This window comes from Balaenoptera musculus, chromosome 11, assembly GCF_009873245.2.
Source record: "Balaenoptera musculus isolate JJ_BM4_2016_0621 chromosome 11, mBalMus1.pri.v3, whole genome shotgun sequence".
Lineage (NCBI taxonomy): Eukaryota > Metazoa > Chordata > Mammalia > Artiodactyla > Balaenopteridae > Balaenoptera > Balaenoptera musculus.
Genome location: NC_045795.1, coordinates 19,498,918 through 19,525,850, shown reverse-complemented (window position 1 = coordinate 19,525,850; position 26,933 = coordinate 19,498,918). Strand labels below are relative to the sequence as shown.

The window sequence follows — 26,933 nt, the reverse complement described above, 5'->3', positions numbered from 1 at the left end:
GGCCCGCTTTCCTGCTGCGCAGGCGCGCTATCGTCCTCCGACAGCGGAGCGCGTTTCCGCAAGAGGCGGTTGATGCGCGAGCGCTGGGGTGCTGGGCGCCTGCGCAGAGCTCCAGGCGTCTCCCTGCTAGGCCCGGGTTAGAGGGAGGTGAGCTGGCGGCGGTCCCATGGAGCGGAAGGGTGGTCCGGACGGTGCCCCGGAGGCTGAGCGGGAGGAGGGAGAGCCCGAGGTGAAGAAGCGGAGACTTTTGTGTGTGGAGTTTGCCTCGGTCGCGAGTTGCGACGCCGCCGTGGCTCAGTGCTACCTGGCCGAGAACGACTGGGAGATAGAAGTACGCTTTCGCTGCTTCTCTCTTTCCCGCTCTTTACTTTGGTCCGTGCAGCGCACACGTTCCATCTCTGTGTCTTTGTTTTGCAGAGAGCGCTGGACTCCTACTTCGAGCCGGCCGTGGAGGAGAGCGCTTTAAAAAGCCATCTTGAGACCGCCTGGGAGCCCGAGTTCTGGTGAGTGATGAGGGGGCGGGGACCACTCCGGGCGGAGTTAGTTTGTACCGGGTTGCGTTGGGCATCCTGGGACCTGCAGTCGAGTTGGACGGGCGGGTTTGAGTAGAGGCACATCTCGCCTCTGAATAGCCGGAGGCGGAGGGTTTTTGTTGGTGCGTGGGATGGAGACGCGTCCCAGCAGCGGGGCTGACGCTTCTCTCTCGAAGTCCAGGCTGTCACTTCGAAGGTACTTTGGAGTCGGGGGGTGGGGGGTGGGGGGATATCTGAAATGTAATTTTTTGAGTACAATTTTAGGCAATATGTAAGCAAGGGTTTCGAAACAGATGAATGAGGCAAAATCCTCTACTGAGGAATGGTAACTTGGAAGTCTTCTTGCTGCTTATATTGTTGTTGTTTATTCTCTGCCGCCCGGCCAGGATAATAGTTTTTATAAACTGCACATCCGCCCCTATTATTCCAGTGCTCCCTCCCCAATTCATGCACTTCTGCTCTTAAAGTCCAAGTGCCTTACAGGTCCCTCCACGGTTTGACCATATTTCTGGGTTCGTTTCTTTTCACACTCTCTTTCCTACCCTACAAAACTTCCAGGCATACCAAACTTTCTCTTTCTCCAGTGGGCCATTTTTTCTTGCCTTTCAACCTTTGTAAAGATATTTATCATCTCTGCCTAGAACCCTTTTCTTCCTCCTTCCTTGCTAAGTAACATTTATCTTAAAAGTCCAGCTTAGACATGACTTGTCTTCAAGAAGCTTTCCCTGATTTCCCAAGTCTGGGTAAGGTTCTCCTCTTGAGTAATTCTATATAGCATCATGCATGACAACTTAGTTCATATTATAATCGCTATTTAGTATTTTATATCTCCCACTAGACTACACATTTGGTGAAGACAGTATCTGTTTCATACATTGTTGATTTCCCAAAGTCTCAAACAATATTTGGCATGTAATAAGCTCTCAATAAGTATGAATTGAATATATAAAGTTCTCCCAGCTGTATGGGCAGCCTCTGTAGTTAACTGTTCATAGTAGATACTTCTTTCTCCCTGTGAGCTTTTCAGCTGCACTGTCTTATAGATGTGATAAGATCATTTCATTAGGCTCCTTTCTCTGTCTGCCTGGCCTGTTGTTGGGGAATTGTCTACCCATCCACAGTGACATATCTCTGGCTCCCATGTTGTATTAGCTAGAGCCAGTTAGATTAGTAGGTGTTCATCTAGCCCGTGCTGGCCAGTCAGATCCTCTCTCCTGGGATTAGGACCAAGAGTGTTTAGTGAATCTTCCTGTCAAGCTGGGACTGTACATGTTAACTCAGTACCTGTGGGGGACCTATACCCATACTCTTGTGCATGGGGAAGCTGAGAATGCTAGTCTGCAGAGAGACAGTGAAACCGAGGGAAGTTGAGTAGGATTGAGAGAGAGCCTTGATCGAACTTCCGTAGGCATAGCTGTGTTCCTGTACTTGGCTCTGGGACATGATTCTGTTTCCTTGTGAATCCTTTTGTTTTACTCAGACTAGCCTGTGTTAGTGTCTGTTAGTTGTATCCTAAATTGTAGTCAGTAAAGAAGTTGGAACAAAGGAGGTGGAGTCCCTGAAATCGTCCCTCAAAAAAAATGTGGGTGGAGCTGAGTAATGGTGGGGTAGAGGACCATTAGGAGTCCCCTAGCCCAGAATCACGAATTGGCAGAAAACAAGCAAAGTGATTGATGAGGCTGTGGTCTGTGGTCTCTTGGAACTCAGATCAAATGTCAGTGAGAGTGAGGCTTTATGTATAGAATAGAATAAGAATCCACACTGATATAAATACATTTGTCCAGGAGTGAAGGGAACACTTTCCCTCACAGTAGAATTCCAACTACTAAATGTTGAAGGCATGTTAGAGTTAGAAAAAAAATCACCATTTGGGAACTATCTTGATAGTAATTATCTCAGACAGGAATCATCAATGGACAGTAAAACTAAGGGACTTCCCTGGTGGCGCAGTGGTTAAGAATCCGTGTGCCAATGCAGGGGACACGGGTTTGATCCCTGGTCCAGGAAGATGCCACATCCCACCGAGCAACTAATCCCATGCGCCACAACTACTGAACCTGCTTGCTGCAACTACTGAGCCCGTGTGCTGCAACTACTGAAGCCCGCACGCCTAGAGCCCGTGCTCCACAACAAGAGAAGCCATTGCAATGAGAAGCCTGCGCATCACAACAAAGAGTAGCCCCCGCTCGCCGCAACTAGAGAAAGCCTGCGCACAGCAATGAAGACCCAACACAGCCAAAAATTAAAACAAAAAACAAAAAACAAAACAAACTAATAGGTAAAAGTTGATGAGAAACAAGACATTTACATAGTCTCAAAGTACCTACCCGCAAAATACTTATTACATGGGGGGAAATCATAACTGTGCAGTGCAGAAACCAAGGGATCAAAGTTAACGTGACCAGTACTGGGGACAAATCCAATACTGTTGGATCAGGCCTCCTGACCTGATGCACTGAGGAGGACACCCTATCACTTCTGTGTCATTCCTGCCAAAAAATACACATCCTCAGAAAACATCAGACAAACCCAACCTGAAGGACATTCTACAAAATAAATGGCCTGTATTCTTCAAAAACATCAGGAGAGACAAAGACTGAAGAACTATTCTGGATCAAAGGAGCCTGAAAGAGGCATGCCATCTCAATGCAACATGTGATCCTGGATTACGACATTACTGGCACAATTGGCAAAGTTTGAATAGATCTTTAAATTATTTAATAACATTGTATCAATGATAATTTTCTGATTTTTGATAATTGTACTAAGGTATGTATGTCCTTATTTTTAGGAAATGCATTCAAAAGTATTTATGCAAATGTTTCAGAATAAAAAGAGTAAAGCAAGTAAATGTTAAATAAGTAAAATGTTAACATTTATCTGTATGAGTGGTGAGTAGAATTCTTTTTATTGTTTTTTGAGAGTCTGAAATTATTTCATAAGAAGTTTAAAAGTTAACTAGACTTATCATGGTGATCATTTTGCAATGTATACAAATACTGAGTCATTATATCGTGTACCTGAAACTAGTATAACATTATCTGTTAATTATACCTCAATAAAAAAAATTTTTCAGGAGTTCCCCGGCGGGCCAGTGGTTAGGACTTGGCGCTTTCACTGCTGTGGCCCGGGTTCATTTCCTGGTTAAGGAACTAAGATCCCAAAAGCTGCGTGGCCTGGCCAAAAAAAATTTTTTTAATTAAAAAATAAAATTTTTTTAAAGAAGTTAAAATATTGGCATTACATTTATTAAAATTATAAATGTAAAATCCTAGTTCTTAAATTTATGTATATTTTATAAATGCTTAGCAGTTGCGTTTTAATAATGTTTGTCCCTCCACTCAAGTGTCTGGGCCTTGGTGGGAAAGGTGGGGTCAGGCGGACCTGTGGGCTGGAGCCCATACACATGGTCTCTCCAGCATGGCAGTCTCAGAGTAGTCAGATTTCTCATGTAGCAGCTCAGGGTTCTTGTTGGACAGAGTGTTCCAAAAGGCTTGAGTGAAAGCTACAAGGCTTCTTATGGCCAAGCCTCAGAAATCCCAGAATAATCCTTTTCACTATATTCTATTGGTCAAGCAAGTCACTAAGGTCCAGATTCAAGGGGAAGGGTATTAGTTGGACTTCACCTCTCAGTGAGGGGAATAACAAAGAATTGCAGCCATTATTTATGTGGCACAATGAGATCTTATTTCAAATGTGATTTAAAATAAATCCAGATAAATGTGGAAATCTTACATTACTCAGTCTGATTTGGGGTCATAGTTTATCAAATCATTTTAGTGACCTATGTCATTGAAGGATATTGAGTTGGTTCTAAGTAAGCAGACATTTGGATAACACAGTAAGAATCTATTTTTCCTCACTCATCAGACTTTTGCTGTTCTATAGGCAGATACTTTTAGGACTCTTAAAATTTATTTACCTGTAAAATGAGGGCTACAGAGACTCACAAAATAATTTTTAAATTAATCAGTTTATAGATTATTTGCAAAGTTGTGTTTCATTCTTATCTTGCCAGTGTTGACCTAACCAAGGAAGAAACAAGTGATTCCATTAGTTCTAAAACCAGCACATCTGAAAATGTTCAGCAAGAAGATGGCAGCATGTTCTCTTTCATTACCTGGAATATTGATGGATTGGACCTAAACAATCTGCCAGAGAGGGCTCGAGGGGTGTGTTCCTATTTGACTTTGTAAGTATTATTACATCTGTTTCATGGTAACGTGATAATGTGTCTTACCTGCCTACAAGGAGGGTAACAGTTCAAGGTTATGGGCTTTGGAATCGGTCCTGACTTCAGAGTCCAGCTCTCAGAGGAAACGTGTGAAAGAATTGGGAGTGACTGCCTCTGGGAGCAGGATTGTGGCTTGGGGTACAGAGGGAGCACTAATTTTTGTTCACAGCCTTCTAGTACTATTTTATTTACTAAACTTTGTGTATAATTATTGCTATGAAAAGAAAATTACCAAAATGATCCGTATCTGCCACACACTAGCTCTGTGACCTTGTGGAACCACTTGTAAGCCACTTCAGTTCTCCAGAGCTCAGTTTTCTTCATCATGGATAATAACTGTTTCAAGAGGATTGAAGAAGACAGTAACACTTAAGGCATCTGTTAAGAGTGAGGACCATTGTAGGCTCTTAATATTATTGGTTTCTAGTGTCAATGATTCCTGTTCTTCTAACTTTGAAAGGTTGTCATGTATGTGTTTTTTTTTTTTAATTTTATCTTTACAGTGTTATGTGTTAAATAGCACAGGTCTTTCTCATTTTATAGTTATCAAAGGTCAGCATAAATATTGAATATTAGGTGTCCTAGAGGACTATAATTTTGTGTTTCTTTTATGCTGTGCCATTTTCCTAATCTAGGTAGCTGCAAATGAAATGGTATACCTCATATTTTTCATAAATTGATGTGTTTAATTAGGTACAGCCCAGATGTGGTATTTCTACAGGAAGTTATTCCCCCATATTCTGCCTACCTAAAGAAGAAAGCAAGTAGTTACGAGATAATTACAGGTAACAGTTTTCCTGTTATTTAACTTGTCTTTTTCTTTGAAAAACAAGGTGAGAGATAAACCAAAGTTAGATAGTTGGAACATAGACAGGAAAAAGCACAAATAAAGTAAGTTTGAGAAAAAGAAGTCAGACACAGGATGTGGTGGCCCCCAAGCTGTAAGCTTATTCAGCTTTCTGCTTTCCGGAGAACTGCTTGTCTCTTTCTTGGTATGCACTCCTGACGCTGTGGTATTGAGCGGAAAAAAGGAAGATGGCTTGCGGCCAGTTTCGTTCTAGGTGCCTGCTCTGCATCTAAGAGCCCCTGGTTGTTCCCCAGAAAAAGGAAGTGCTGCCCTGAGGGGGAAGTCTGTATCTCCAAAGAAAGGCCCACAAGGCATGCTGACGCATAGATAGTGGCGCATAGATAGTGGCGACAGAATTATGTGGAAATACAGGTTTAATTATTTATTGTCTGATATTCGTTCCGTACTAAACCTATATATACATTCATGCTCTTTGAATACACTTGCCTTGCAACCATCAGTTGTCTTGGCCCTTCTGATCCCATACTGGTGCTTTTCAGTTCCTTACCCCTCACCGCCAGGAACTTCTAGCTTTCTGCAGCCGGTCTGCGGCAACAGGATACTAAAAAAATCATAGGAGAATATGTTACATATGTGGAAAAATGGTTGAAATGGATGATTTTTCAGGAAAATATAAATTGCCAAAATTTGAGGCACTAAGTAGCTTTTTGTTGAAATCAAATTGTTAGAAAATGTTTAAGTGTGGTGATTGCATTGTGGTTATGCTTTTTCAAAAAGTCTTTATTTCTTTTTATTTATTTTGTTCTTTTTCTACCTTTTTGCCCTGAATATTTTAGTTTTTGATTTTTCATCTATTTTGTTTTTACTAAGTGCATTTAATATACCACTTTGGCTTCATTTCATGACTTTTGGCTAAATCTCATGTTTTCTTTGACTTTCACTTTTACCTAGTGTATGATTTTAATTTTGATTTACTTTTTAATCCAAAATTGCTGAAGAGAGAGTTCTCTCTATCTGCCTTTCTCTCTCTCTCTCTCTGCGGGACAACTTTTCTGCATTCTCTTGGGGATTCCTTTTGCCTGTCTTCTGTTTTGGTTATCTTGTTTTCTGAATCCCATGCTTTCTTCCTTGGTTTACTTCCTCATTTTATTGGAGCACATTCTCTAGTCACTTTCTAAGAAGTAGCACATGGGGAGTGAAGTTTTTGAATCCCAGCCTATTTGGAAATGCCAATGTTTTATTCTCATAGTTCCTTGATAGTTTGGCTGGACAAAGATTTCTAGGTAGAAAGTCATTTTCCCACAGAATTTTGAAGGCATGATTTCAGTGTTTTCTAGTTTCCATTATTGATGATTAGAAGTCTGATGCCATTCTAATTCTTGATCTTTCTTCCCCCCCCCTTCCCCCTCTGAAAGCTTTGAGGCTCTTCTTTTTTTTTTATTTTTTATTTTTTTTATTCACACACACACACACTGTATTTTATTTTTACAAGACATAAATAGACTGACACCAAGCATTGTACATGGATGACCACAACATAAGCAACAATGATTGCAATTACCAAACATGAAACACACTCATACTATGTCATAATATTGACATTCAGTCCAGTAATCCTCCACTGTAACAGCTCCTTTACTTTGCAGTGAAAATTGATTTGTATATTCTTTGCCTCTGAGTCCTTGTGGGATTTTTTTTTTTTTTAAATTCAGACAGAAAGTCACAAAAATTATACTCATCCTCATCAGTTCACTCAGTCCCATGTAATTAATTTTTTTTTTCATCTTGATCTTTTGTTAGCACTTTTATGAGTTCATCAGTTTTTCATTAGAGTTCTGAAAATGCTTATTCATTCAGTTCAGCAGTACAGTCAGTTACCAGAAACCTGTACTTGTCAGAGTCTTTTCCATGAATTTCTTGAAGATGAAACCCTTTTATAGGAACATATTTGCAAAATCATCAGAGTACACCCAGAACTGTCTGTAAATGACAAAAGACTTAAAAATGACCACGGTTAAAGATTTGATGAAAGTTCATAATAATGCAGTTGACAAGAAAATTAGTTATTTCTGAGATATACATTTTAAAGTAATAACTAGGATTATTACTTATAACATTATACCAGAACATATAAGATTTTTAGAAATTTCATGTAATGTCTGAAACATTTATATTAACATATTTCCATACATTTTTCCATACAAATACAGATATAAGATTTTTAGAAATTTCATGTAATGTCTGAAACATTTATATTAACATATTTCCATACATATTTCCATACAAATACAAATATAAGATTTTTAGAAATTTCATGTAATGTCTGAAACATTTATATTATCATATTTCCATACAAATAACCCAATGAAAGTTTAGTATTAGTTGTTTTGTTTGTTTTTTTATACTGCAGGTTCTTATTAGGCATCAGTTTTATACACATCAGTGTATACATGTCAATCCCAATTGCCCAATTCAGCACACCACCATCCCCACCTCACCGCAGTTTTCCCCCCTTGGTGTCCATATGACCATTCTCTACATTTGTGTCTCAACTTCTGCCCTGCAAACTGGCTCATCTGTACCATTTTTCTAGGTTCCGCATACATGCATTAATATACGATATTTGTTTTTCTCTTTCTGACTTACTTCACTCTGTATGACAGTCTCTAGATCCATCCATGTCTCAACAAATGACTCAATTTCGTTCCTTTTTATGGCTGAGTAATATTCCATTGTATATATGTACCACAACTTCTTTATCCATTCGTCTGTTGATGGGCATTTAGGTTGCTTCCATGACCTGGCTATTGTAAATAGTGCTGCAATGAACATTCGGGTGCATGTGTCTTTTTGAATTACGGTTTTCTCTGGGTATATGCCCAGTAGTGGGATTGCTGGGTCATATGGTAATTCTATTTTTAGTTTTTTAAGGAACCTCCATATTGTTCTCCATAGTGGCTGTATCAATTTACATTCCCACCAACAGTGCAAGAGGGTTCCCTTTTCTCCACACCCTCTCCAGCATTTGTTGTTTGTAGATTTTCTGATGATGCCCATTCTAACAGGAGTGAGGTGATACCTCATTGTAGTTTTGATTTGCATTTCTCTAATAATTAGTGATGTTGAGCATCTTTTCATGTGCTTCGTGGCCGTCTGTATGTCTTCTTTGGAGAAATGTCTATTTAGGTCTTCTGCCCATTTTTGGATTGGGGTGTTTGTTTCTTTGATATTGAGCTGAATGAGCTGTTTATATATTTTGGAGATTAATCCTTTGTCCGTTGATTCATTTGCAAATATTTTCTCCCATTCTGAGGGTTGTCTTTTTGTCTTGTTTATGGTTTCCTTTGCTGTGCAAAAGCTTTGAAGTTTCATTAGGTCCCATTTGTTTATTTTTGTTTTTATTTCCATTACTCTAGGAGGTGGATCAAAAAAGATCTTGCTGTGATTTATGTCAAAGAGTGTTCTTCCTATGTTTTCCTCTAAGAGTTTTATAGTGTCCAGTCTTATATTTAGGTCTCTAATCCATTTTGAGTTAATTTTTGTGTATGGTGTTAGGGAGTATTCTAATTTCATTCTTTTACATGTAGCTGTCCAGTTTTCCCAGCACCACTTATTGAAGAGACTGTCTTTTCTCCATTCTTTATCTTTGCCTCCTTTGTCATAGATTAGTTGACCATAGGTGCGTGGGTTAATCTCTGGGCTTTCTATCTTGTTCCATTGATCTATGTTTCTGTTTTTGTGCCAGTACCATATTGTCTTGATTACTGTAGCTTTGTAGTATAGTCTGAAGTCAGGGAGTCTGATTCCTCCAGCTCCATTTTTTTCCCTCAAGACTGCTTTGGCTATTCGGGGTCTTTTGTGTCTCCATACAAATTTTAAGATGATTTGTTCTAGCTCCGTAAAAAATGCCATTGGTAATTTGATAGGGATTGCATTGAATCTGTAGATTGCTTTGGGTAGTATACTCATTTTCACAATGTTGATTCTTCCAATCCAAGAACATGGTATATCTCTCCATCTGTTGGTATCATCTTTAATTTCTTTCATCAGTGTCTTATAGTTTTCTGCATACAGGTCTTTTGTCTCCCTAGGTAGGTTTATTCCTAGGTATTTTATTCTTTTTGTTGCAATGGTAAATGGGAGTGTTTCCATAATTTCTCTTTCAGATTTTTCATCATTAGTGTATAGGAATGCAAGAGATTTCTGTGCATTAATTTTGTATCCTGCAACTTTACCATATTCATTAATTAGCTCTAGCAGTTTTCTGGTGGCAGTTTTAGGATTCTCTATGTATAGTATCATGTCATCCGCAAACAGTGACAGTTTTACTTCTTCTTTTCCAATTTGTATTCCTTTTATTTCTTTTTCTTCTCTGATTGCCGTGGCTAGGACTTCCAGAACTATGTTGAATAATAGTGGTGAGAGTGGACATCCTTGTCTCGTTCCTGATCTTAGAGGAAATGCTTTCAGTTTTTCACCATTGAGAATGATGTTTGCTGTGGGTTTGTCATATATGGCCTTTATTATGTTGAGGTAGGTTCCCTCTATGCCCACTTTCTGGAGAGTTTTTATCAGAAATGGGTGTTGAATTTTGTCAAAAGCTTTTTCTGCATCTATTGAGATGATCATATGGTTTTTATTCTTCAATTTGTTAATATGGTGTATCACATTGATTGATTTGCGTATATTGAAGAATCCTTGCATCCCTGGGATAAATCCCACTTGATCGTGGTGTATGATCCTTTTAATGTGTTGCTGGATTCTGTTTGCTAGTATTTTGTTGAGGATTTTTGCATCTATATTCATCAGTGATATTGGTCTGTAATTTTCTTTTTTTGTAGTATCTTTGTCTGGTTTTGGTATCAGGGTGATGGTGGCCTCATAGAATGAGTTTGGGAGTGTTCCTTCCTCTGCAATTTTTTGGAAGAGTTTGAGAAGGATGGGTGTTAGCTCTTCTCTAAATGTTTGATAGAATTCACCTGTGAAGCCATCTGGTCCTGGACTTTTGTTTGTTGGAAGATTTTTAATCACAGTTTCAATTTCATTACTTGTGATTGGTCTGTTCATATTTTCTGTTTCTTCCTGATTCAGTCTGGGAAGGTTATACCTTTCTAAGAATTTGTCCATTTCTTCCAGGTTGTCCATTTTATTGGCATAAAGTTGCTTGTAGTAGTCTCTTAGGATGCTTTGTATTTCTGCGGTGTCTGTTGTAACTTCTCCTTTTTCATTTCTGATTTTATTGATTTGAGTCCTCTCCCTCTTTTTCTTGATGAGTCTGGCTAATGGTTTATCAATTTTGTTTATCTTCTCAAAGAACCAACTTTTAGTTTTATTGATCTTTGCTATTGTTTTCTTTGTTTCTATTTCATTTATTTCTGCTCTGATCTTTATGATTTCTTTCCTTCTGCTAACTTTGGGTTTTGTTTGTTCTTCTTTCTCTAGTTTCTTTAGGTGTAAGGTTAGATTGTTTACTTGAGATTTTTCTTGTTTCTTTAGGTAGGCTTGTATAGCTATAAACTTCCCTCTTAGAACCGCTTTTGCTGCATCCCATAGGTTTTGGGTCGTCGTGTTTTCATTGTCATTTGTCTCTAGGTATTTTTTGATTTCCTCTTTGATTTCTTCAGTGATCTCTTGGTTATTTAGTAACGTATTGTTTAGCCTCCATGTGTTTGTCCTTTTTACGTTTTTTTCCCTGTAATTCATTTCTAATCTCATAGCGTTGTGGTCAGAAAAGATGCTTGATATGATTTCAATTTTCTTAAATTTACTGAGGCTTGATTTGTGACCCAAGATGTGATCTATCCTGGAGAATGTTCCGTGAGCACTTGAGAAGAACGTGTAATCTGCTGTTTTTGGATGGAATGTCCTATATATATCAATTAAATCTATCTGGTCTATTGTGTCATTTAAAGCTTCTGTTTCCTTATTTATTTTCATTTTGGATGATCTGTCCATTGGTGTAAGTGAGGTGTTAAAGTCCCCCACTATTATTGTGTTACTGTCGATTTCCTCTTTTAGAGCTGTTAGCAGTTGCCTTATGTATTGAGGTGCTCCTATGTTGGGTGCATATATATTTATAATTTTTATATCTTCTTCTTGGATCGATCCCTGGATCATTATGTAGTGTCCTTCCTTGTCTCTTGTAACATTCTTTATTTTAAAGTCTATTTTATCTGATATGAGTATAGCTACTCCAGCTTTCTTTTGATTTCCATTTGCATGGAATATCTTTTTCCATCCCCTCACTTTCAGTCTGTATGTGTCCCTAGGTCTAAAGTGGGTCTCTTGTAGACAGCATATATATGGGTCTTGTTTTTGTATCCATTCAGCCAGTCTATGTCTTTTGGTTGGGGCATTTAATCCATTCACGTTTAAGGTAATTATCGATATGTATGTTCCTATGACCATTTTCTTAATTGTTTTGGGTTTGTTTTTGTAGGTCCTTTTCTTCTCTTGTGTTTCCCACTTAGAGAAGTTCCTTTAGCATTTGTTGTAGAGCTGGTTTGGTGGTGCTGAATTCTCTTAGCTTTTGCTTGTCTGCAAAGCTTTTGATTTCTCCATCAAATCTAAATGAGATCCTTGCCGGGTAGAGTAATCTTGGTTGTAGGTTCTTCCCTTTCATCACTTTAAGTATATCATGCCACTCCCTTCTGGCTTGCAGAGTTTCTGCTGAGAAATCAGCTGTTAACCTTATGGGAGTTCCCTTGTATGTTATTTGTCGTTTTTCTCTTGCTGCTTTCAATAATTTTTCTTTGTCTTTAATTTTTGCCACTTTGATTACTATGTGTCTCGGCGTGTTTCTCCTTGGGTTTATTCTGTATGGGACTCTCTGCGCTTCCTGGACTTGGGTGGCTATTTCCTTTCCCATGTTAGGGAAGTTTTCGACTATAATCTCTTCAAATATTTTCTCTGGTCCTTTCTCTCTCTCTTCTCCTTCTGGGACCCCTATAATGCGAATGTTGTTGCGTTTAATGTTGTCCCAGAGGTCTCTTAGGCTGTCTTCATTTCTTTTCATTCTTTTTTCTTTAGTCTGTTCTGCAGCAGTGAATTCCACCATTCTGTCTTCCAGGTCACTTATCCGTTCTTCTGCCTCAGTTATTCTGCTATTGATTCCTTCTAGTGTAGTTTTCATTTCAGTTATTGTATTGGTCATCTCTGTTTGTTTGTTCTTTAATTCTTCTAGGTCTTTGTTAATCATTTCTTGCATCTTCTCAATCTTTGCCTCCATTCTTATTCCGAGGTCCTGGATCATCTTCACTATCATTATTCTGAATTCTTTTTCTGGAAGGTTGCCTATCTCCACTTCATTTAGTTGTTTTTCTGGGGTTTTTTCTTGTTCCTTCATCTGGTACATAGCCCTCTGCCTTTTCATCTTCTCTATCTTTCTGTAACTGTGGTTTTTGGTCCACAGGCTGCAGGATCGTAGTTTTTCTTGCTTCTGTTGTCTGCCCTCTGGTGGTTGAGGCTATCTAAGAGGCTTGATGGGAGGCTCTGGTGGTGGGTAGAGCTGACTGTTGCTGTCGAGGCTCTTCTTTTTAACTCCAGTGTTTTGGGGGTCTTTTTTTCATTTATTATGCCAAACACTTGGTAGGACCTTTCAATCTGGAGGTTTGTGACCTTCAGTTCTGGAAAATTCTTTTTTCTGTCTCTCCTTTCCTCCCTCCCTCTCCGCCTCCTTTCCTCCTGCTGGACTCCCCACCTGCCATCTTTCTAGTCTGCTGCCCTCCTCCCTGCCCCTCCGTTTCTTCCTCCCTTCTCTTCCTGTTCCTCTTTTCCTGGTTCCCCTCCGTTCTGATAAACCAGTTACCACTTCTCCACCTACTTTGTTCTCTTAAAAACTTGGAAGCTTTCATTCATTGCCCCTCCATTTCTGTTCTCTTTTCTTCTTGCAAGTTTATACCTTTATAAATTTTTTATTCACTTACTGTGATTTTTCTGGTGCTTCCCGAGTGAAAAGTAACTGCATGTCAAGTTGCCTCAGTTTAAGTCTCATCTACTCTGCCTTTCAGAAATTTTTCAAATTTTTATGTTTGGTATTAGCACTGTTAACTGTTTTGGGCACTTATGTAAATTCATTATTATTTTTGTATTTCTTCCATACTTCCAGTTACACTTTTATATTTCTTCCATGCTTACAGTTACAGAGGGACTTGGTTGACCATCTTCAACTATTTTGAAATAATAGTTTACTTTTAAGATTTATATCCATTTAAATATCTATACCTGCTTGTTATAAAATTTTCAGTAGGGGAGCTTGGGATAAACTGCAGATACCCCTGATCTCTCAGCCTAAATTCTTTTCCGCAAACATTTGAAGGTCATGAAAAAGGATATTTCACAGCTATAATGTTGAAGAAATCGAGATTGAAATTTAAAAGCCAAGAGATTATTCCTTTTCCAGATACAAAAATGATGAGAAACCTTTTGTGTGTGCATGTAAGTAATTTTTTTTAATTGTTTTTTTAAAAAAAAGAATGAACTATTTTTTTCATAGTTCCATGATGGTGTCCTTTTTAAAAAAGCATTGTCTTTAGAAAAATATTTACTCCTCACTTATAGGTTCTTTTAAATAGTCTTAAAGAACTTTATAAATTAAATTTTTACATACATTTCAAATATAGACAAATTGTAAAAATAAAATCCTTGATTCATTAGATGTTTTCTTAATATATAAGAGTTTGCTAACATTCCACAGTTGCTTCCTAAAGTAGTTTTTTTTTTCTTATTAAATGCACTGTACTTGGTACTTTATTGTACTCTGTGAGTCTTACAAAAATGAGTCAAATAGATCTTGGTCTCATAGAGCTCGTAGATTAGCAGGGGAGAGATTGTATGTATAGTACCTAAAATAAACGAAGGGCATAAATGCCATGGGAGAGGTATAATGATATGCCATGGAAGTTTAGAGAAAGGAAAGATGATTTTCAGCTACATTGTTTAGTGAAAGTTTCATGATGGAAGTTGTGTTTGAATTGGGCCCTGAAAAATATGTAAAATGTAGACATTAAGAACAGTGCAGGTGGCAGAACCACCATGAGCAAACTTTTGCAAATTGCAAATAGCAGGGTATGTATATATGAAAGAGAGCATGTATAGCTATAAACGAGCCTTCTATTCAGTTGGATGTAGAGGGCACAAAGGGGGTAGTGTGACGACAGGTTTGGTAAAGTAGGTTGGATCCAGATTATAGGAGATCATGAATGCCCAATGTGAAAGAATTTGAACTGGACCCTGCAGGCAATTAGTTTAAATAATGACAGATCTTACATTGCTGGTATCTTAATTGCAAATGGTAAGTGATTCTCATTCATTCATCTAACTGACATTATTTTGGGTTACCTATGTGCCAGGCTCTCGGTAACAGTAATAAATAAAAGAGCCATCTTTGCTTTCAAATGACTCAGGGCTTTGTAGGAGAGACATAATTGTGCTGCATTTCGATCTAGGGGACTTTATAAACAGTCTACACGGCGCTGTAGGAGGATAGGGGAGGGAGCCACTGATGCCTGGGATGCTGGGGAAGGGCTCACAGTGGAGTTGACATTCGAGGGAGGTTTTGAAATATTAGTGGGTACTTGCTCAGTATTCTTTGGGAGTATTCTTTGACCTTTAAGGATAAGCACGGTGCTGATTATATAGTTTCACTTTAGTAAATATTGATATATACCCATCAGTTGAATAGTTACTGATTCTGTGAACAAAGTTCAGTGTTAATTGTTAGTGGATCATTTTAACAACTCTGTTTATCTTGTTGCAGGTGAGTGTGTCAGGAAATGAACTTTGCCTTATGACTTCTCATTTGGAGAGCACCAGAGGGCATGCTAAGGAACGAATGAATCAGTTGAAAATAGTTTTAAAGAAAATGCAAGAGGTTCCAGAGTCAGCTACAGTTATATTTGCAGGAGATACAAATTTAAGGGATCAAGAAGTGAGTGATGAAGTCATTTCATTGTTTATGGGCAGATTAATGCTGTGGAAACTAATTTAGGTTTCTTTTGACTAAAGCTATTAAAACTAGGACTTTCATCTGTTCATAATGTATAAGTGACCTTGCACATGCAATTTAGCAAATGATTATTTAGCCTGTGCTACTTGCCTAGCACAGGGGAAGCAGAGGCAGAAGGGGCTGTTACATTATTGGGTGAAAACATATATATGGTATATGAAACAGACAACACAAAACAATATATATTGATTAACAAGAGGGGTATAGAGAAAATAATGATTAGAAGAATTTAGAAAAGGTCGTTTATTTGCAGTTTCTTAGTTGTAAGGTAAGAAGAACAGAAAGATTTGACCAACATAGTTGTCCCAAACTCTTTTCCTTCTGGATTTTCTTTTTTCAGCCTTTTTTACCTTCATGACATTGGTTTTGGCAGTGATTTCTTGGATATGACACCAAAAGCACAGACAACAAAAGAAAAAATAGATAAGGTAGACTTCATCAAAATTAAAAACTTGTTGTGCATCAAAGGGTATTATCAATGGAGTGAAAAGGCAACCCATGGAATGGTAGAAAATATTCACAAATCATATATCTGATGAGATATTCAGAATATTCAGAATATACAAAGACCTCCTACAATTTAAAAAAAAACACACAGAAAAAAAAAAAAACCTCATTAAAAACTGGGCACGGGACTTCCCTGGTGGTCCAGTGGTTAAGAATCTGCCTTCCAATGCAGGGGACACAGGTTCCATCCCTGGTCGGGGAACTAAGATCCCACATGCAGCAGGGCAACTAAGCCCACACGCCGCAACTACTGAGCCCACGTGCTGTGGAGCCCACACACCACAACTAGAGAGCCCGTACGCCACAACTAGAGTGCCCACGTGCCGCAGCTTTGGTGCCCACATGCTCTGGAGCCCATGCACCACAACTAGAGAGAAGCCAGCACGCCGCAATGAATGATCCCGTGTGCCACAACTAAGACTCAACGCAGCCAAAAATAAATAAATACAATTAAAAAAAAAAATGGGCAAAAGATTTAGACATTTCTTGAAAGAAGATATACAAATGGCCAGTTAGTTCATGAAAAGATGTTAAACATCATTGGTCATGAGAGAAATGCAAATCAAAACCATGATGAGATACCACTTCACATCCATTAGTATGACTATTACAAAAAAACAAAACAACAGAAAATAACAAGTGTTGCAAGGATATGGAGAAATTGGAACCCCTGTGCACTGCTTCTGGGAATGTAAAATGGTGCAGCTGCTGTGGAACATGGTGTAAGGATTCCTCCAGAAATTAAACAGACTTTCCATATGATCCAGCAAGTCCACTTCTGGGTGAATACAAGCAAGCAAAAGCAGAGCCTCAAAGAGATAGGTGTACACTTGGGTTGGTAGCATTATTCTCAGTAGCTAAAATATGGAAGCAACCTAAGTGTAAGTGTCCATTGACAGATGAATAAACAAAATGCATATATTGATACATGAAATGGAATTTTTTTTTTTTTTTTAAACTTATGGCTGTGTTGGGTCTTCGTTTCTGTGCGAGGGCTTCCTCTAGTTGCGGCACGTGGGGGCCACTCTTCATCGCGATGCGCAGGCCTCTCACTATCGCGGCCTCTCTTGTTGCGGAGCACAGGCTCCAGATGCGCAGGCTCAGTAATTGTGGCTCACGGGCCTAGTTGCTCCGCGGCATGTGGGATCTTCCCAGACCAGGGCTCGAACCCATGTTCCCTGCATTGGCAGGCAGACTCTCAACCACTGCGCCACCAGGGAAGCCCTGAAATAGAATATTATTCAGCCTTAAAAACGAAGGCAATATTGACACATGCTATAACGTGAATGAACCCTGAAGACATTATGCTAAGTGAAATAAGCCAGTAACAAAAGGACAAATGTTCATGATTCCTCTTACGTGAGTTTCCTAAAGTAGTCAAATTCATACAGACAGGAAGGAGAGTGGTGGTTGCCAGGGGCTGGGGGGAGGGTGGAATGGGGAGTTCGTCTTTAATGGGTGGAGTTTCAGTTTGGGACATTGAAAAGGTTCTGGAGGTGGATGGTGGTGATGGTTGCACAATCATGTGAATGTACTTAATGCCACAGAACTGTAATGTTAAAGTCGAAATTTTATGTGTACTTTACCACGATAAAAAAAATTTTTAAATCCTAGAGTGTGAATGGGAGGAAAAGTTAATGTTGTTAGTAAATTTCAAATAAAACTGAAGGCATTTGACATTATTGGATCATATAAATGGTATACTTCTAAATTTATAGATTAGAGTAACAGTTTTGCCTTCTTTACACTTAATGTTCATTTTTTTAAACTACTAATAGCAATAACTGAGACCATGGATTTTCAGTCTTCTGAGTTTCATCTGACTCCCAAAGTTAGGAAGCTACTTGTGGCAGAAGCGAAGGGGCAAATTTCAGACCTCTCTGTCTCTCTTGATATTTTTATATTACCTACTTATTACCATGCAGTAAAATAATTTTATAATATATCTAGTTGTATCTAGTTTTGCATTTGTGCATTAATAAATAATCTGTGGCATTCTGATTTGAAAAGTTGCACCTAGTTGTGGTAATGGTAAAGACCTTTTTAATAAAAGGGAAAAAAGACTGAAAAGAGTTTTCTTTCTTTTTCTTTGTAGGTTACCAAATGTGGTGGTTTACCCAACAACATTGTGGATGTCTGGGAGTTTTTGGGCAAACCTAAGCATTGCCAGTATACATGGGATACACAAGTGAACTCTAATCTTGGAATAGCTGCTACTTGTAAGTTTCGTTTTGATCGAATATTTTTTAGAGCAGCAGCAGAAGGCGGCCACATCGTTCCCCGAAGTTTGGACCTCCTTGGGTTGGAAAAGCTGCACTGTGGTAGATTTCCTAGTGATCACTGGGGGCTTCTGTGCAACTTAGATGTAATATTGTGAACTGCTTTTCAAATACGAGTTTTAAATGTTCGGAGCAATTTTGTTCTGTGTTTTTGCAAATGTAATTGCTACCTGTGTGGAAAAGTAGTTTATTATGGAGGAATTAATATACTGGATCATTGTAACAAAAGAAAAAACGCCTGTGATTTTATTTTGTAAATTGTGTCCTCAGATTTCAGAACTAAATCTTAATGTTTATTTCAATGAAAGCATACCTGTGTTCGGAACATGAGGCCTCTTAATGAAAGGTCACAAAGGCTATCAGCTATTACAAGCTCTGGCTCGTAAGAGTGCTCACAGCTGCTGGCTGGATCTGCATTTAAATAGATTGCAGCTGTCCTACATCAGACTTTTTGTCAGCTAACAGTGCCTAATTGGTAAGCTAGAAATGAACTCATGATTTAAAATCCCTTAATTTTTAAAAAATTCATGTTTGTAGTTATGTCACCAACAGAGGCAAAGTTAGGCTTGATAATGATTAAAGTCACTTTTATAGAGGCATTGGACTTTTTTTCTAAGAAAAGTAAATGTGTAAAAAGAATTAGCCTTTTAGTTTTGCTACTTGTAAAACTGAATTTTTTTCAAGACGTGAATGAGGAGCACTTCTACATGTGCTTTAAGGAAAGATTTTTTTCCCATAAGAGAATGTACTTTAAATAAAGAATTCTGCTTGCTTATAGTTTGTTTTAGTATGTTTTTGTGCTCATGATGGGATTGAAGTTTTTACCTGCTTCCTGTTTCTGGCTCCACTGCTACTGTTTCACCTTTGTGTGGAGAAAACAGCTTTCCACATTGCTTCTCACTCTGCCAAGTATTGCCAAGAATATATTGACTTCCTCAGTATACAAAAATGAAAGCTGGCGGTAATAATTAGAATGAGAAGTGGCAGAAACTTATTTTCATCAGGGGTGTCAAAATTAACAACTAAAACACCTAAAAAAAGACAAGCTGTATTTATATATAACATATGCTTTGTCATAATGGAAAAGTTTTATATGTTAATCATAATTTTAATCATTAAAAATGAGTATTAATGCTAATATTTTAGCATGTATTACGGAAGCAATAGTTCATTTTTGTGGGAAAAGGATGTTTTTGGCATAAATTGCTTATTCACTTGGAAGCATAATTAAGTTAGAACTCTACCACACTTCAGATTACAAAAAAAAAAATCTAGATGAGTGAAAGGCTAAATATAAAAAAATAAAATATGTAGTAGTGTGTATTAGATTAAATAATTATCAAATTGTTTTAAAACTGGAAGGAGTATCGTTTTCTTTTTATGACTCAGAGCATCCAAGTGAAATACCTTCCCATTTACTCCTTATAGTGACAAAATCTAAGAAACAAGTTATAAGTGAAGTGAATAGGAACAAAACTACTTTTGGTCTGCTTTCGATGGGCAATAGTTCTCAAATAATGCAAGAATTAAGAAACTACTACTAATGCAGTATCTTGAACTTTTTACTTTGAATCTCAAGTTTTCTCAGTATAGTAGCTTTGTGTACCTTACCCCCCTTCTTGGTGAAATTCCAACTCAGAATGTTACATATCAATATGCTAAGCACCATCTTTGCCACTGATAGGGAATGTACTTGAATCTTGCTAGGCCTGTTTCTCCCACCTTCAAAAAAAGATAGTTCCTTGTCTTTTATTGTGCAGTTTAGTAAGAACAAATGTCCCAACCAACAACATATAAAAAGCAGACGAGGGCTTCCCTGGTGGCGCAGTGGTTGAGAATCTGCCTGCCAATACAGGGGACACGGGTTCGAGCCCTGGTCTGGGAATATCCCACATGCCACGGAGCAACTAGGCCCGTGAGCCACAATTACTGAGCCTGCGCGTCTGGAGCTTGTGCTCCGCAACAAGAGAGGCCGCGATAGTGAGAGGCCCGCGCACTGCGATGAAGAGTGGCCCCCACTTGCCGTAACTAGAGAAAGCCCTTGCACAGAAACGAAGACCCAACACAGCCATAAATAAATAAATAAAAAAAAAATAAATAAATAAATGAATAAATAAATGGATCATCACGTTTTAAAAAAAAAAACAGACGAAGTCAGAAAAGCTGTACTAAAAATACACCATTTTATCCTTAGTATTTACTATAGTGTCTGGCATGTAGCAGGAGCTCAATAAATGCTGAAATGAAATGAAAGACAGTGCCTTCACATTTGTGTCCTAGGGAGGCAGACTAACATTTTCATAAGTCAGTACCAAAATAGATATTATATGTATTATATATATCAAAATAGATATTCATTGTAATGGCTCTGAGTTTAGAAGTCTAGGCTAAGCTTATATATATGTAAGTATGTATATATGTAAAGACTTTAAGCCCATATATTAATGACTTAATTTTTATTTAAAGACTGCTGGGAATGGGCTTGTTGTCTGAGTACATCAGATTTATTGATGTGGTGAGAAAGGTCACTCTGGGGGTACAGTGGAATGCCACTGTGAGAAGAGAAAGGATGGAAGTGTCTTGTAAGGTTTGGGTTCCCTTTGAAGGAGGGTCTTGGAATCAGACTGGTACTGTTGCTTACTCTTTCAGAGGCAGGTTAGGAGAAGCAGGGACTAACTATGGACTGGGTGCTGTCATGAGGCAAGGAGAATTCAGCAATGGGGTATCACCAGTTACGGATGGAAATAGCAAAGCAAAGGGGGCGTCTGTGGTTAGGAAAGCAGTAGTCATTCAAACAGGGGGTTGTTACATCATTTTACAGCAGCTGCATGACTTTGGGGGAAATATTTCCTGTTAATTTTGCTTCTGGCTTAATCTGTGCCTGTCCTCCCAGCCCGATAATTGGCAGGGTTGCCTTTTTCTTTTTAGTCCAAACTGATTTTGACTCTTTCAGTCCCAAGCAGTTTTTATTCTTTAAACGTGCATTTTCTTTTAATCCCCACAATCATCCTAAAGGAATGCTATTACCATCTCTATTTTATAACTGACAAAACAGGTTTAGCAAGTAACTCATCCAAGGCCCAGCCATAGCCAGGGAGTAGCCTAGTAGGGGCTTGTTCATCAGGTCTAAGCACCGTACTGTAGTCATGGGGATGTGCAAGGAATGCTTCAGGAATGCCCTGGCTTCCTTTTGTGCCCTATGTTACCATACCTAGATGCATGAATCTTTCTTACAAGAAAACAGTATAAATACAAGGAAGAGTCTTCCACAGGAGTTTTCTATTGTTCAGATGATCACCTTCCCATAGATGCTAATGTAATCTAAATACTTTGGGCACCTGGTTAACCTATAAAGCGTGGGGTTGATCTGGGCCCCTCCTAACACCTGTTTTCATCCTCATTCAGAAAGCAACACGTGCTGAAAACATAGTAGGGCCTAAAGAGGCTCCCGCTGGAGGAGTGGGACTTGTGCGTGTGGGGTGACTTTGCTTCGGGGGAGACATTTGCAAAGGGTTTTTGACCCAAGTAATGTGCTCGCGCCTCCCTAGAGCCACCCTGGCCCGCGGCATTTGGAAAAGGCACTCATCCCCCAGGCCGTTTAGGACCACGGTGTCCGTCAAAGTGTTGGTGAAGGAAAGGAGGTGGGGTATGCAGGCCGCCCCGCTGCCCGAAAGCCTTCTGCTTGGTCGCCTGCGGGGTGGGAGTCCGTCGCCTGGGTACCCATCTTTAGAGCCCGAGCTGGGAGTCGGGAACTAGGCAAGGACTGCTGCCCGCCCATCCCTGGGGGCGCGTGTGCGCGTGCGCGCGCGTCGCCGTGGTAACGGCGCAGCGGAAAGGCGCTGAATCACGGGCGCGCGCTTTCCCAGCTCTAGCAGAAGCTGATGCGGGGGGCGGGCTGGGGTGCCCTCCTGGTTGCATCCTGACTAGACCGGGGCTGACCCCGGCGGGCCTGGCTGGCCTGGCGCAGAGGAGCGGTGGCCAGGATCTCTGTCACTATTGGAGGTAAGAGCGCAGCAATAGCCTGCCTCATCCTGTCTCCGGTTTGGGCAAGAGTCTCTCCTCGGGGGCTATATCCTGGGGAAGAGAAAGCGAGGGTTTGGCTTGGATGGGGCGGTACCTCCGCCCTGACAACAGATGCGCGTGCCAGTGTGTAAAAGTGTGTGTGTGTGTGTGTGTAGGGCCGGGAGACGAAGAAGAAGAGGAGCAGGTGGGACGGCAGGTGATGCTCTTAGCCAGCTGCACCGAATAGGGCTAGCTATTAGTGCGGCCAGCAGCGCCTCGATGCAGTATCCCACTTCCCAACCCGTCTGGCGATTGATGGGAAGGGAGGGCAGCAAGTAGGCAGGTTATGCCAAAGAAAAATAAAATCAAGAGGCCCTGAGTTAGGAGGTGAGTTTCTTAAGGTTCTTCTGAACATCTAGGAAAGGGCTTTTCTTGATTGCTGCACCGATTGATTGTTTCTTAGTAGGGTGGAGTCGAGGAAATTTGCATCTTTTCCCAATCTCATGAATTGCATTTCTTAGACCTGTAGAATCGGTTTTCTTTAAACTTCGTTTGGTAATAGATATGTGATCTTTGCTATTATTTGCTAAATTCATTTTGTCTCTGTATCTTACCATAATCTGAAGCTTGAAACCTTTGAATGGCTTTTTTTCTCTTTCCCTTTGAACTTCCTCCACAGAATGGATATGAATCACGATATTATTAATCAAGAGCATAAACCTAAGATTATGAAAGTCATCATTCTTTCGATCATTCATTCTCTTAAGTATATGGAGAGAAAAAAGAATATGATATACCCACTCATATCCATTTTTATTGTTAGATTTCTCATCTAAACATTTTTTGTTTATGGGTTAAATGTTAGTGGTTTTTCCAGTGCTTAAATAGAAAAATTGAATGATATTTTTGATGATAATAATAGAAAAAGTAAATTTTAGACAACCCCCCCCAAAAAGAACGAGAATTTTTGTTAGTGTTTATTTCTTTATTCCTGAAATGCATGTTCAATGTCCATATGTTTCAAATTGTTTATTATAAGAAGACCACAATCATTGAGACTCCCGAGATTATGCCAAATGTAAAATTTTATTTTGTGCTTATCATTTTACATAACTTTTCGTACAGATGAGGAAATCTGGAAATATCATTTCAGCTATAGACTTAGGCATCATACAGAAAGCTGAATTCCTCTGTAATTTGAAAAAGAAAAATATAATTATATATCAAGACTTTTTAGAACCACAGGTGATAGAAAGGTTCATCACACCTTTGCCATATAAAATGCCAAGTCAGGGAATTAATTTCCTTTCAGAATAACAAAAATAATTCAGCCAAACTCTTTATGTATTAAAAATATTCAAAAGAGAGCTTCAGTAATTTATCAATGTACAAGAATGGATTTGCTGTTAAATTTTCTTGACTTAATTTTTTTTCTAGCCAAACAGATTAGCAGCATTCTCTTTAAATAAATCTGTAGGACCAGGCATGACTGCTTCTGGGGCCGTGATGTATTAATAGATTGCCAGGTCAGATGGCCTGGGTTTGGTCATGGCTCTGCCACTTAGTGGCTGTGTCACATTTGGCAAATTCCTTAATTCCTCTTAGCCTCAGTTTTTTCATCTGTAAAATAGGGATAATAATAGGACCAACTTAATGAAATTCCCATAAGAACTGAATAAAATAATATGTATAAGAGCTCTTTACTCATTGCCTGGTATGCAACTAACTTCAATAAAAGTTAGTTGTTATTGTTACTCTTTTTTTTATAAATTTATTTATTTATTGGCTGCATTTGGTCTTCATTGCTGCAGGGGCTACTCTTCGTTCCCGTGGGCAGGCTTCTCATTGCAGTGGCTTCTCTTATTGAGGAGCACGGGCTCTAGGCGCGTGCACTTCAGTAGTTGTGGCACACGAGCTCAGTAGTTGTGTCTCGTGGGCTCTAGAGCACAGGCTCGGTAGTTGTGGTGCACGGGCTTAGTTGCTCCACAGCATGTGGGATCTTCCTTGACCAGGGATGGAACCCGTGTCCTCTGAATTGGCAGGCGGATTCTTAACCACTGCGCCACCAGAGAAGTCCCATTATTGTTATTCTTGACATAAGTTTTCTTTTCAGGAAATATTTTCTATGTCTTCAAAATAATTTCTCACTAAAAATACAATTATCTTGATGTGACCAAAACTTGTTCTGGTTTATAATGTCAAATCATCATAAAATGCATAAATTTTTCCTTGCAGCACCTTTGCAACAACAATAATAAATATAATAATTACAATCTTAGAGGCACGTCAATTCCAGGTAATTATATTTGATACCCTAATGAAGGAGCTTTGCTTTAGTAGGCCTGGAATAATTGCTGGGTTATATTGTTTCATTTGTTTTTTAAAATCTGTATTTTTAGATACTATTTATGTGAATTCCATAGTGAGAAACTTCCTTATTTATTAAGCGGTAAATATGGTTGGACCAAAATAACATCTATTTTTGCATCATTTGACAGAGTCTTTTAACCAGAGGTGTTTGAATTTCAAAGTAAGTCTTTTTTTTTTTTTAAGGAATTCCTTTATTTTTTAATTATTTATTTATTTGTTTTTATTTTTGGCCGCGTTGGGTCTTCGTTTCTGCGCAAGGGCTTTTCTCTAGTTGTGGCAAGCGGGGACCACTCCTCATCGCGGTGCGCGGGCCTCTCACCATCGCGGCCTCTCTCGTTGAGGAGCACGAGCTCCAGACGCGCAGGCTCAGTAATTGTGGCTCACGGGCCTAGCCGCTCCGCGGCATGTGGGATCCTCCCAGACCAGGGCTCAAACCCGTGTGCCCTGCATCGGCAGGCGGACTCTCAACCACTGCGCCACCAGGGAAGCCCCAAAGTAAGTTTTCTTAAATGACGCACAGGTAGATAAAGATATGGTATTGGAGTTTTAACTCTAATCCCTTCCAAATAACCTTGGAAGAATATGTTACCTGTTGGAAAGTGTTACTATGTCCAACCTGCTGTGCATTCTTTTCCTTAAGTTCAAATAAGCAAGGGATTCTAGTAAACATCTGTTTAAGCAATGTAGCTAGAGTAACAGGATAACTCCAAACTCAAAGTGAATTTTCAAAGTTGGTTTTATTGCATGCTATAATGTAAAGCACCAGAATTATTAAGTATCGAGGGCAAATTAACTCCAGTGTTGCCACCTACAAATTTTACCACTTTTTTTTTTAATATAAATTTATTTATTTATTTTTGGCTGTGTTGGGTCTTCATTGCCGTGTGCGGGCTTTCTCTAGTTGCGGCGAGCGGGGGCTACTCTTTGTTGTGGTGCATGGGCTTCTCATTGCGGTGGCTTCTCTTGTTGCGGAGCACGGGCTCTAGGCACACGGGCTTCAGTAGTTGTGGCGCATGGGCTTAGTTGCTCCGCGGCATGTGGGATCTTCCCGGACCAGGGCTCGAGCCTGTGTCCCCTGCATTGGCAGGCAGATTCTCAACCACTGCGCCACCAGGGAAGTCCCGCCACATACAAATTTTAAATGTTACAGTGTGTAGAATGTTTTTTCATGTGGTAGTGGGGAAGTAGGGCTTGCTCCTCTCTAGGATAACAATCCTGTTATTCTAACATTGTGATTATCAGCATATCTTACCATTTTTTTTTTCTATCCTCATTAAAATGAAGTGTAGAATGTCTTCTGGTCAATATAACATAGTTGCCTGTCTTCAAAATTTTTTCAAAAGAATCTCTTAAGATGACTTATCTTCAATAAAATTATTGGCTTTACCATCTCTCTCGGTATATTTGTACTTATCAAGAGGTTGAAATATTTTATTAATTTAGTATCTTCAGCCTCCTTGTCTTAAAGCTTCATGACATTCAAATTCTAGGTGCCAAATGCTCAACACTTTATTGTTGCGTGGGAAAAGCTTCTTTGCAGACACATATGTGTTTAGGAGTATGCTACTAGCAGCTAACTAGTCTTCACTCGTTTATATCAGGCTTTCCTAACTACTCCTATGCCGCAACTGCTCCTCCCCAAATCAGGAGAAACTTTTTCTGACCTCATTGTACTAGACCTCTTCCACCCAGTTGACCATTCTCACTTTCTTGAAACAAGAACCTCTCTTGGTTCACAAATTCCATCCTTCAGTCCCCTCCTAGGGTTACTCTCTAAAGCAGATATATGAACATGTCACACCTCTGCTTCAAAATCTTCAATGTCATGTCCATCAGTGGATGAATGGATAAACAAAATGTGGTCCTTACATGCAATGGAATATTATTCAGTCTGGAAAAGGAAGGACATTGTAACACATGCTACAACATGAATGAATCTTGAAGATGTTATGCTAAGTGACATAAGCCAAATACAAAAGGACAGTATTGTATGACTTCACTTATATGAAGCATCTATAATAGTCAAATTCATAAAGATAGAAAGTAGAATAGTGATTACCAGGAACTGTCAGAGCAGGTAATGTTATGGTTCAATGGGTACAGAGTTTCAGTTTGGAATGATGAAAAGTTCTGGAGATAAACAGTGGTGGTGATGGTTGCGCAAGAATGAATGTACTGAATGCCACTGAATTAT

At 39.2% G+C, this 26,933-nt stretch overlaps 2 protein-coding genes across 6 annotated transcripts in view; both read left to right on the top strand.

The window, feature by feature from the left end:
* Nucleotides 1-17: 17 nt before the first annotated feature.
* On the top strand, nucleotides 18-19,519 carry TDP2 (tyrosyl-DNA phosphodiesterase 2). Of its 3 annotated transcripts, none has more exons than XM_036870772.1 (7): nucleotides 18-229; nucleotides 418-503; nucleotides 4,552-4,725; nucleotides 5,461-5,552; nucleotides 13,893-14,011; nucleotides 15,333-15,503; nucleotides 18,184-19,519. In XM_036870772.1, the coding sequence occupies exons 1-7, from the start codon at nucleotides 167-169 to the stop codon at nucleotides 18,463-18,465; spliced, it is 987 nt and encodes a 328-aa protein (XP_036726667.1). In that variant the 5' UTR covers nucleotides 18-166; the 3' UTR covers nucleotides 18,466-19,519. The 3 variants fall into 3 exon arrangements, with proteins under 3 accessions (XP_036726667.1, XP_036726666.1, XP_036726668.1); XM_036870771.1 differs by having other exon boundaries at nucleotides 18-331; XM_036870773.1 differs by lacking the exons at nucleotides 18-229; nucleotides 418-503 and adding an exon at nucleotides 587-729.
* A 2,728-nt stretch (nucleotides 19,520-22,247) lies between these two features.
* The window catches only part of KIAA0319 (KIAA0319 ortholog), a 75,832-nt gene continuing 71,146 nt past the window's right edge, over nucleotides 22,248-26,933 (top strand). For all 3 annotated transcript variants that reach the window (XM_036870692.1, XM_036870691.1, XM_036870690.1), the window contains exon 1: nucleotides 22,248-22,369. The gene's annotated coding sequence lies outside the window, so the exon portion shown is untranslated. The remainder of the gene's footprint in view (nucleotides 22,370-26,933) is intronic.